The sequence below is a fragment of the Squalius cephalus genome (assembly GCF_949319135.1).
Source record: "Squalius cephalus genome assembly, chromosome: 5".
Taxonomy (NCBI): Eukaryota; Metazoa; Chordata; class Actinopteri; order Cypriniformes; family Leuciscidae; genus Squalius; species Squalius cephalus.
The window spans coordinates 39,823,572-39,835,481 of record NC_137126.1 but is presented as its reverse complement, the minus strand read 5'-3'; the positions used below and the strand labels follow the sequence as shown (position 1 = coordinate 39,835,481).

The window sequence follows — 11,910 nt, the reverse complement described above, 5'->3', positions numbered from 1 at the left end:
CAAATTATTAAATGATTAAATATATATATATTATTAAACAAATTATTTAAGTATATTATTTATATTAAATTGAAATGACAGTTTTAAGTATACACCATGGTAGTATTTGTTGTACTACATTAAATACATTTTTATCAAGTCATTGTATCCTGATAATATTTTGGGATATAGTGCTTGTATTTAGTGAGGCTTTATTTTATTAATGCAAAATATAGTTCTTTTGATTTTGGTGTGAATTATGACCTGGACATTTCTTCATGTGATCTGCCCTTGGTTTCAGGTCTCTAAAAAGCTGTATTGCCTGTAGTTATTCCAGAATATATATGCAAACCCTCTTCCCTTGTATGCAGTATATGCAAAATTATAGTTAACCTACCATTATCTGTCTGCCCCCCTCTCCCAGCTCTTTGTAAATCAAGGCATGAAAGTATCTTCTGATGTAGAAAGACATTTGTAGATGTGAAAAATGGCTTTAAGCTCATGTAACTTTCTTTTGTATGCATTTACTGTTAATGTTAAGTTATAAATGTATTGTCCTAATGCACAAGGGCTTAGGCTGTGTCCCATAGCAGAGTTTGGTATTTAAAGTAACGGACATTAACATGCTATTCCCTTTGAAAGATGTTCAAGTTGGTGTTGTGGATGAGGAATGTGTTTGGCATAATGCTGTAAATGCAAAAATATTCAGATTAATGAAGAGTTTTTATGGACTGGGCTATGTATGGTGAAATGACTCACCTGAATTTCATGATGTCACAGAATCTTGCTCTCTCTCTCTCTCTCTTAGATAGGGATGCAACAACCTTTAAAGTGTCTGATCTCTTTTCATTTGCCTGATGAAGAAGTGTCTTTTGAATTTGGTTGCACTACGTGAACTGCAGGTTGTTATATACACGGTATATTACAAAAGCAATGGCATTGTAAAGTTACCCATGTGTACAGTACAATTTCCTCTGTAAAATGTAGACTTATTTGTCGATCGACCATGTAAACATTTGGATATCCAAATCTTAAAACTTTACTAAACAACAAACAATGTCTTCTGTCATTTTTTTATTACATAATCTGGTGAGATGCTAGTTAGGACTGTAATACACTGACTTTTGCACAGATTTTTGTCCTGATTTAGTCAAAGCCAGTTGCCAAAAGTCAGACAGTCTGCAGATTTTTGGGCGATTGAAGTTGGCAGATCTAACGGAAAATAGCACAGAGTATGATTGACACAGGTTTTTTTTGCTTCAGACTATGATTCCATCCAGTCTGAGGATATCAAACATGTTTGATATTTTGAGCCGATTTTAGAACACATTGTTTCCATTTGTCATACGTCTCCTAGCAACAAGGTTATTGTTTCTGCATGAGTTGGTTGTGTTTGGACAATGGAAAAGTCTGGTAGTGTGTGATCCTCAGTCATTTAGTGTATGAAATGCCCAGTTGTTTTTTGTAACCATTTACAACCTTTAACCTCTTTGCACTGAGTTTTTTTGCACTCATAAATACGACCTCATGTTATGTCAATCACACTTACACACTGCCTCCGAAACCTTCGTCCGTCATAAAAAAAAAATCGGATCGGGTTCGATTTTATGCGTTTTTCGCATCCGTAGCAATCATTTTGAATGGTGTTTTGACAATTCAGAGCCACCGAATCACGAATACGAAAATTTCGGACTCCGTGTGCAAGGGTCTTTAATCTAAAAGTAATGTAGTGTGTTCCAGCCTTTAGAACATTGTCATATTGCAGACTATAAGATCTTATCCTGATCAGAGTTGGTCTGGATCTTATTTCTCAGTATATGGTCTCAGCTTAGGTAAAGACTACAGTCAGTTTCCAACGTACTAAATGTGGAGATTTCCTTTGGAGAATTTCATGGCTTTGTAAAGCCACTTGGCGAAAGTACCTAAGTGTTTTAAAATAAACACTGCAATAAATCCAGCATTTTTTATTTTCGACCATCCTGATCTGGATCTTGAGGAGTCAGCTCTTGGTCTGGGTCTTGGAGGGTCTGTTCTTGACTCTAACTCTGCTCCATATGAAATAAGTGAAGGAAACGTATGATGTATGCTCTATATGTTGTAACATCAGAGCATGATACTGCATAATGCAATGTATGAAACTGAGTCCTTGAAGTAAACGTGACAGTCACATGCTTGAAGTGTTGAAGGTAAATCTGTTTATATAACACCCCCAGTTCTAAGCTCTTTTGCATTAACTTATGGTGCCTTTCAGATAGTTTTCTCTCAGTCTGTGTGTTGAGCACTGCCAGAGCCTGAAGTTCTTGGTGCACTGCTGGATGTGATGTGCTGATATTTGAGCTGTTTTTAAAACCGAAGAACCATGAGCTCCCCACCAAGTCCTTCTCCAACCAGATGGTTCAAAGCCCTGCGGAGGTTAGTATGACCACAAGAATGTTTTGTTTTTTTAATTGATTAGTTTAAAATGAAAAGAATGCTGGTCTCATCTAGCTTTTTAAACATATTGATTAGCCTGTTCAGGTGTGTTTGATTAGGGTTGGAACTGAACTCTGCAGGACAGTGACTCTTTAAGACCCAAGTTGCCCATTCCTGATTTAGATGATAGTGTAACTCATGGTTGTATTCCAGGACAAGGATAGAGGACGTGTGTCTGAAGAGTGGAGCAGCAGCATGTGCAGAGGTCCTGAAGAGAGCCAGAGCAGCTTTCAGGGCCGGACGAACAGCCCAGGACAGCTTCAGACTGGCCCAGCTAGAGGCTTTGGTGCGCATGTTGATGGATCACGAGTGTGACTTTGTAGATGCTCTTGGAAGGGATCTGCATAAGGTAATGAGAGTTAAATAAATCCGATAAGCTAATTATTAAATGATTTATATGACTATAGTTTTTGTATTGTTGCCTGGTTTAACTGGTGTGGTGGAGATAGTAGTAACCACTGGTAAAACCATGATGGATCCTCATTACTTTGTTTTTTTTTAAACAAACTGTGGTATTTAAAAAATACTACTGCCATATGATAGATTCAAGTCTTGTGCTCACCAAAGCTGCATAAAAAATATAGTAAAACTGTAATGTTTAAATATTATTTATATAATATGTAAATATTATTACACTGTTTTATATTTTAATATATTATAAAATGCCATTTATTCCTGTGGTGAAAAAGCAGATTTTTTAAAGAATCTTTTTACAATTTTTTTTGGAAACAGTGATACAATTTTATTTTTCAGGATTCTTAGAAAGTTCAAAAGAACAGCATTTATTTGAAATAGAACTTTTTTGTAACAATGTAAATGTCATTACTGTCACTTTTGATCAATTTAATCTATCCTATATATATATATATATATACACTATATACACACACACACACACACACACACACACACACAGGATATCTCCTGTGGTAGCTAAGGCAAATTTTGGTGGAATAAAACGTTCTTTGTGATCTTTCTCATATAGCCTCGCTTTGAAACGGTGATGTCCGAGCTGATGATAGTCAAAAGTGAGGCTCTTCACACCATCAGCAACTTGAAGAAATGGATGGAGGTGCAACGTATAGAACGCAGCTGGGTATAAACTGAGAAAAGTGACTGAAATAGCAGCAGAGAAATATAGTTGTTTTTTGTTGTCTCATGTTTTTGCATGGGTTGTGTACAAAGCAGACACTTGCCAAAGAAACATGTTCATTTCCTGAGACACAAAGCCTCACATTGTGTTTTCTCTCAGCTTGCCAAAGTAGCTTATGACGAAGACCAATGCCTTTATAAACGTGCCAAGCAGTCAAATGATGATGACTGTAAAACCTGGTGATGCTTTTTTATGCTGTATGATGTCAACCATTTCACTCCTCTGAACCTAAAACGGTCATAGGTGTGACTGCAAAAAATGCACTCTTAAAAATTTAATTTCCAAAATGGGGTTTTCGCAGCAATGCCTTAGAAGAACCATTTGTGGTTACTCGATCCTTTCATTGATCAGTTCTTAAAAGTTTTTTTTTTTTTTTCATTGTTCATTTTTTTTCACCCTAAATTCAAAATGTTTGATAGAAATGTTGTTTCAAGGACAACAAGGATGTTGATCCAGATTTGTTTTCCTTGTGCTAAAATGGTACAATTTCTTTTATAGTGTTTTAAAGTGAGTTTAATACTATTATTTCTACAAGACCAGTTTTTTAAAAATGATATTAGAGCAGTGTTTCTCAAACAGGGGCCCTCAAGGGTTAAAAACAAGCAGCTTAATTACAGCAGAACATACCTGAGGAAATATTACAGCATATGAGGATGTTGGATATTGCGTTGAACAATATTGTGAAGCTAAAAGTTTGAAAACCACTGTATTAGTGTTTTTCTGAAGATTACAGATTTTTATTTTTTTTTGCATTTTCTACTGAGAGGTCAAATCCGTCTGTTTTATTCCTAGGCGACAGCATTTGATGAATGCCTAGTGGTAAATGAGCCACTGGGTGTGGTATTGATCATTGGGAATTGGACCAGTCCTCTCCAGCTCTGTCTGGTACCTTTAGTAGGTGCCATTGCAGCTGGTAAGTTTTGTTAGTGCGGTCAAATCGATTAATCGCATCTGATCTAACCTAAAAGTTTTTGTTTATGTATATATGTATATTATTTTGAATAATATGAATGAATAATGAATAATATGTCAACCAATCAGGTTGATTGGCAACATTTACAGACTTTCAGTTGTTTGCAATGAACAAATCAAACAAAAGTAATTGAAATAGCTCAACACAACAAATGTTTCAAGTGTTGAGTTTTCCCAAATTCAACTGAAAATGCAACTTTTCATGACTTCCGCAGTCTCAAAAATATTATTCAACTGCCTGAACAGAATCCCTCACAACAGCACAAATCTGCAAAAAAAGCGTTGTCTCAAGCACACCTGATGCAACTAATCAAGTGCTTCATTAGTTGCAGCAAGTGTGCTTGAGCTAGAACACATGAAATATCTGGCTAGGTTTGTTGAGTGTCACTTTGACTGCATGTTAGAAATATGGCTAAGTCAAAAGAATGGTCCAAAAAGCAAAGAGAAGATTTCATCACCCTTCACAAACAAGGAACATGATACAAAAAGATAACGAAGGCACTAAATGTTCCTAGAGACACTGTTGGAAGCATAGTTTGCAAGTTCAAAGTTAAAGAAACAGTTGTTACACTGCCTGGACGGGGCAGAAAAAGGAAGCTATCAACGGCTGCAACCAGATTTCTGAGAAGGCAGATTCAGAAAAACCCCAGAGTGACTGCAAAAGAGTCACAAAAAAGGCACTGAGGTTTCAGCTGCACAGTAAGGCGTGTACTAAACACATGCAGTTTCAATGCCAGAACTCCAAGACGTACACCACTACTGACGTTTTGGGACAGAAGTTTTGGGATTCTGTTCTGTGGAGCGATGAAACAAAACTGGAACATTTCAGCCCTATGGATCAACGGAATGTCTGGAGGAAGAAGATTGAAGCATATGCAGAAAAGCAACCCTCTGCCTCTGGCAATGGAAACCTGCAGCATGTGGAAGGCAATATGGATTCATTAAAGTATCAGGAAATCCTTGGAGAAAATGTCATGCTGTCAGTGAGGAAGCTGAAGCTTGGTCGTCATTGGACCTTTCAACAGGACAATGATCCCAAGCATACCTCAAATTCCACCAAGGATTGGTTGCAGAAAAAGTCCTGGAAGATTCTACAGTGGCCATCACAGTCACCTGACTTGAACCCCTTAGAAAATCTCTGGTGGCATTTGAAGAAGGCGGTTGCAGCAGCAAATCCAAGAATATTACTGAACTGTCCATTGCTCATGAGGACTGGGCTAAGATTCCTCAGAAACGCTGCCAGAAGCTGGTGTCTGGTTATACATCCCGTTTGCAGCAGGTCATAACAGCAAAAGGATGTTCTACTTAGTACTAACGATGCTTTCCATGAAGGGGTTGAATAATTTTGAGACTGCAGAAGTCATTGAAAGTTGAATTTGGGGAAACCACTTAAAACATTTGTTGTGTTGAGCTATTTCAATTACTTTTGTGTGATTTTGTTCATTGCAAACAGCTGAAAGTCAATTTGCCAATAAACCTCGTTTGCAATAGGGGGTTGAATAATTTAGATTACGACTGCATGTCACACACACGTTAATCGAGTTGACAGCACTAAAAATATAGATTTATATATTCAGAATTTATTTATTTATTTTAATTTTGTTTAAGGTAACTGTGTGATTATAAGCCCATCAGAAACCTGCACTCATACTGCTGAGCTTCTGCACAGACTCATACCAGCTTACCTGGACAATGTGAGTAAAACAGCATTACTACTTTGAATCCGTCAGCACAGCAGTTTATTAGATCCTGGTTCCTTCTAATTGTTTCATGTGCTTCATTTTTTTTCAGGAATGCTTTCACTCTGTTGTTGCGGCAGCACACGAAATTCCAGAAATGATAGACCTTAAATTTGATCATGTATTCTTCTTCGGTAAGGCATAGTTCATCCCAGAGTATTTTAAGCTGCTATGATGTCACATGGGCTATCAGATAATAGTACCAGTGAGGGCTCTACTAAAGGCCGCTTTTAGGACACATTTTCTGCATACGGTAGAGTATACAGTATATGCATTTTAAATATGTATATCTGTTCAAATATTGAGCAAATTTTAGGATTACAGTATTATTGACGTCCTCAAAACAGACTAAAAGCCGCAAAACTTGAACTGTGATGATCTTTTAACAGTCTTTAATTTTATACCTCAAACACTTCTCAGGGCTCAAAGTGTTGCAGCTTTATGGATTTATGTATTTGTGAGATTTCCGTGCACTAACAGCTTTAATTCTGTTTTCTTTCAGGCGATAAAGAGAATGGGATTAAAGTAGCTCAAGCTGCTGCTCGGACACTGGCTCGCGTGACTCTGGTGCTGAGTGGTAAAAACCCTTGTTATGTTGACAGTCAATGTGACATCAACACCACGGCTCGTCGCATTACCTGGGCGCGATTCCATAATGCTGGCCAAAGTGCTGTGGCACCCGACTACATCCTGTGCCATGTAGATGCCAAAGATAACCTCCTACAGGCCCTCCGCTGCGCGCTCCTGCAGTACTACGGGACCGACCCACGCGAGTCCAGGAGCTTCGGTAGGATGGTGAATGAGGAGATCTTCAACAAGGCCAAAGACCAGCTGTGGCGATCTGGAAAGGTGTTTATAGGAGGTCAGGTGAATGATATGGAGAGGTACATTGGTGAGTGGAAGCAGTGTGGCATTGCTAGATATGTTTTTATTAAAATGTTAATTAAATCCAGGGTGTTAATGGTAATGAGTTATATATGTGTTTTTCTTTAACTACAGACACTTGTATGTCCCAGGGTTTGTTTGTTTGATGATAGATTTTAGACTTTTTAAAATTTATTTATTTATTTATAAGGTCACATTAAAACTGTATTTTTTTTCAAATTATGCCTTTATTTATATTTGCTATGATTTAAATGCCCTTTATGTATAGAATTAATTGTTTTACCCTTAAAAAAATGTTAAAATAAATTATTAAAACTTAGTATAATCATAAATACTGGTTTTAATAAAAACTGTAATAATCATAAACCATTTTAGTATTTACTGTATGAAAAATATTTCTATGATTTTTCTGTCTCTTTTTTTTTTGTGTGTGTGTAATGTCCAACACAGCAAACGGTTTTGGCCCCAAAAAAGTTTTTATTTTTTTTATTTCAAAGGTAATGTACATGTTTACCAAGAAGACAACAGTGTTAGTAAGAGCATGCTTGAGATGAAATATAAGACTTAATATACTGTGTGAAGAAAACAAGTTAGATTACAAATATTACATTTTATTTTTGCATAATTCACAATTTAGCTGTACTTTATGCACAAAAAAAACTCCATACATAACCAAATTAAGAAAAAAGAAAAAATTCTATTGCCTAAAAGGCTTTGAAATGATTGTATTTTCTGATATTTCAAACTGAAGCACCAACTGTTCTGACGGAGGTCGTAGAGTCTGATCCAATCATGCAGCAGGATGTTTTTGGACCCATCCTTCCCATACTGACGGTCCAGGATGCAGATGAGGCTGTGGCTTTCATCAATTCCAGAGAGAAACCACTATGTGTGTATGCTTACTCCAGTAACGACAAGGTAAATACTTCCCCTGCTACAACCTAAGGGTATAACTACATTTAAAATGATGTATATATCACTCATAAACACATGCATTTACTCTTATTCGAAGGTGATTTCCAAGGTAATGAATGAAACATCCAGTGGAAGTTTCTGTTTGAATGACAGCGTCTTACAGAGTGTGATGGTGGGGATGCCATTCGGAGGAGTTGGTGAGGCACTTTTTTTTTTTTTTTTTAATCTTATTACAGCATGTAAAGAAATCAGGCAGTGCAAACACTATTTGCTTAAGAGTTTAATCATCAAAATAGTTGAATCCAGTGGATTTCATTGACAGGTGCCAGTGGAATGGGCTCCTATCATGGTCGCTACAGTTTTGATGCATTCTCTCATAAGAAGTCGTGCCTTCTGCGAACCACCCGGATTGAGTGCATGGCATACTTGCGTTATCCACCTTATGAGGACCGCAACCTGTCCTTGGTCAGCCTGGCCAGCTCTCTGAATCTGAGGAGTCAGGGTTGGTGCACTATTCTGTGAGAGCCACTGCTGCACAAATCAAATGCCTTTTTACCCTCACTGTGCACGGGAAAGTCTCTTTAATCCTTTGATGTAAAACCATGATACATAAACCAAACGTATGTATTAAATCATGGGAATTTTCTTTGATTCTGTACAACTATACAGAATAGAATGTACACTATCAGCAGGGACAGTCCTCTTGGAGTAAACAATACATTTATGCTTCCATTTATTAATTTAGCAGATACTTTTCAAGGGACTTTTCAGATACTCATTCAAGGGAGAAAACAACACTAGCACTATTTGTAATGGAAATGTGAAATTACAAACATGCACTACATTTATTTATATATATATATATATATATATATATATATATATATATATATATATATAAATAAATATATTATATATATAAAAAATAAATTCAGTTTTATTAATCAAGGATGCATTAAATTGATCAAAAGTGGCAGTAGTCATTTACAATGTTAGAAATGATTTCTTTCTCAAATAAATGCTGTTCTTTTGAACATTCTGCTCATCGAAATGTATTACAGTTTCCACAAAAATATTAAGCAACTCAACGGTTTTCAACATTGATGTTAATAAGAAATTATTCTTGAGCACCAAATCAGCATATTAGAATGATGTCTGAAGGGTCATGTGACATGTGATGCTGAAAATGTATAATTACCATCACAGGAAATTAAATTTTAAAATAAAATTGTAATAGTTCACAATATTGCTGTTTTCACAGTATTTTTGATCAAACAAAGGTGAGCTTAAGAGACTCCTTTCAAAAACATAAAAAAAAATCTTTCTGACTTTTGAAAGCTATTGTATATGCATGAAAAATGTAGTAAAATGAAAGGCTGATTCATATTAAATTTTGATGTATTTATATCATAAAATCAACATCATTTTCAGGGTACAAATGGCGATTTTACCACAGTAGTTTAAGTAATCCATACAGATATAAAAATGACCATTTTAAATGAAGGTGAACTATGGGATCATGACTATAGTACAAACTACATTAGAATATGATTGCAGAGTTTTGACTGAGTTTTGTTTATGATTGCAGAGTTTATTGTTAGGCTTCTAAAAAACTTTATACAGTAAACTCTGGGACAAAATGCCAGATCAATGTTTTTGTATTCATTTATATATATAGATGAGACAAGAGGAACATGGTTGAAATTTTAGATGAGACTCTGAGATGTTTTCTTCCTCCCCTATTCAGGTCTTTTGTAGATTGTTTCTGCATTGCCCTCTTTCATTGCAGCATATCTAGCCACCGTGAACAAGTAGTCACTCAATCTGTGGAAGCAAAAAGTATTCACTGATATGACTTAAATCACATTAAAATGAATAGATTCTAATGACAAGAATAATAGAATAAGTTCATACCTGTTCAGATATCTGGCAACTTCAGGATCTGTCTCACCCGAACGGACAATAGGGGAAACACTGTAATAGATAACATTTGATAAGGTAAGGTAACACAAGTGGAACTGAGAATATTGTTCGTGTGCACACGTATGTCAGACTGACCAGCGTTCAGCCCGTCGACACACTCCTCTGGCCACATGTAAAGCTGCGCTGCTTTTCCCTCCTGACTGCAAATCAAATATGAGATTAATTGGCATTCCTTCATGGGAAGTCATTTTGATTATAGATTACGAGGGCAACTTGAATTACATCCAAATATAAATTGTCAATTTTGATTTCATGGTGACTTGCAACAATTGCACTTTCCCATCTAGGGTCTAATTGCCATTCAACTCAAGATTATGAAGCATACATATTTCTGGAACATACAGGAAGTATGAAGTTGGTGAGTGGAGGCAGCTCCTCGGTCAACGAATCAATCCACCTCTCCAGCTCAATCACAGCTTGAGAGCTGAACTTTGTCTTCTCTGTTTGGAACAGGAACATCAGAATGAGGCTCATATTTTACTGCTAATCTATGCAGTTAAATATTTGAATGCATTTGTATATTGAAAACGTCCTTTGATTCTGCTTAGAGCTTACGGATGTGACTGTCTCTAGCTGATGACCGTGGAGTGGCAATGTTTGATCCTACGTCCTGTAGTACACACTGGATCTGTACAGACAAGAGAAGTATGCCACGCAAAAATGTAAACCATGAGCCATTTCTTTGAAAACATTTCAAATCTGAGGTCAACTGACTGAAATCAAATTGATGCCAGTTGCAAAAATGACTCAGAGAAGTGGAATTAATTATGTGGAAAGGCCAACCAAAATCTATTTGCAAATGGCTTTTTGTATATAAAGCACAAACTCATGCATTTAAAGAATGGCTTGAGTGTCCAAATAATTTCAGGTCCATTCGAAGATAAATAAAGATAAAAATCAGATAAAAATGTAGATAAAATCATTCATTGCTTCTCATCAAACATAAGAGAGAAACAGACCTTGTCCAGCTGATCTGTGAATGAATGGCCACTGTCAATGCAAAATTCTCTTGCTAACCTGAAAAGGGGAATCAGACGTTTTATCGTTGGAAAGCATTTTAGAGTCATTTGACCCTGACATTATGCTACATTACCCAATTGCTGATGATAATTCATCTGTTGTTCCCAAAGCATCAAATATATGATCCTCCTTTGGTCTCCTCTCACCTGTGAAGGTACTTGAAAAACCTAATGAGGTGAGACATTGAAAACAAGCCAATGCTTACACAAACATCAGTTTGACATGCAACTCTAGTACCCAGTAACATAACTTCCAATTTTTTTGTAAATATATAATGTTGATCATTTCAAAATCCCAATATATAGGCTGCCAGCACAAATAAGCATATATATAGTATAAAATTAAATAACCTTTATCTCCAGTTTTTGTGTATATCTTGGGAATTCTTCTGTTTTCTTCAGATGTGCTGGCATACCTTGGAAAAGTAAGAAAACTTTAGTAACATTCAAAGTATCTAAGCTGATACACTTGTAGTTCATTGGCTACATTAGCCTGAAACACATGGGATATGGGCTTCAAAGCTACAACAGTCCTTTTACCTTTTTTTATCCCCACACACAGCCTGCATCTGCTTTATGCTTATACATGTCCCTAAACGAAGGGCACGGTGAAGACCCGTGGACCTGGTCACGAAAGAAAACATCGTAAACGCTAAAACATTTCCAAACGCGCTTCTGTGTTTACTGTTGACGTTTTGACAGCTTCTGCTGCCCGTAGACGGGCGTCCTATCACGCAACCTATGACACGAGGTGGTGCGAATTGCGATTGGTGTTTTGAGAGTTGGTGACTAT

The 11,910-nt window shown here is 36.5% G+C and overlaps 2 protein-coding genes across 4 annotated transcripts; one reads left to right on the top strand and one right to left on the bottom strand.

The window, feature by feature from the left end:
• Positions 1–2,338: 2,338 nt before the first annotated feature.
• On the top strand, positions 2,339–8,768 carry aldh3b4 (aldehyde dehydrogenase 3 family, member B4; the record flags this gene model as incomplete). The annotated part of the gene is made up of 10 exons (XM_079873322.1): positions 2,339–2,391; positions 2,605–2,800; positions 3,437–3,547; positions 4,397–4,517; positions 6,185–6,270; positions 6,368–6,449; positions 6,818–7,207; positions 7,952–8,118; positions 8,213–8,312; positions 8,438–8,768. 10 exons carry the CDS (start codon positions 2,339–2,341, stop codon positions 8,635–8,637), a joined length of 1,506 nt encoding a protein of 501 aa, XP_079729448.1. The 3' UTR covers positions 8,638–8,768.
• A 997-nt stretch (positions 8,769–9,765) lies between these two features.
• mmab (metabolism of cobalamin associated B) lies at positions 9,766–11,842 on the bottom strand. 3 transcript variants are annotated; one of them, XM_079873046.1, is made up of 9 exons: positions 11,658–11,842; positions 11,469–11,533; positions 11,192–11,285; positions 11,058–11,115; positions 10,654–10,726; positions 10,441–10,538; positions 10,174–10,238; positions 10,030–10,089; positions 9,766–9,939 (listed from the first exon to the last, which is right to left on the bottom strand). In XM_079873046.1, the coding sequence occupies exons 1-9, from the start codon at positions 11,759–11,761 to the stop codon at positions 9,855–9,857; spliced, it is 702 nt and encodes a 233-aa protein (XP_079729172.1). In that variant the 5' UTR covers positions 11,762–11,842; the 3' UTR covers positions 9,766–9,854. The 3 variants fall into 3 exon arrangements, with proteins under 3 accessions (XP_079729172.1, XP_079729173.1, XP_079729174.1); XM_079873047.1 differs by having other exon boundaries at positions 11,058–11,110; positions 11,192–11,275; XM_079873048.1 differs by having other exon boundaries at positions 11,058–11,110; positions 11,658–11,833.
• Between the last annotated feature and the right edge of the window lie 68 nt (positions 11,843–11,910).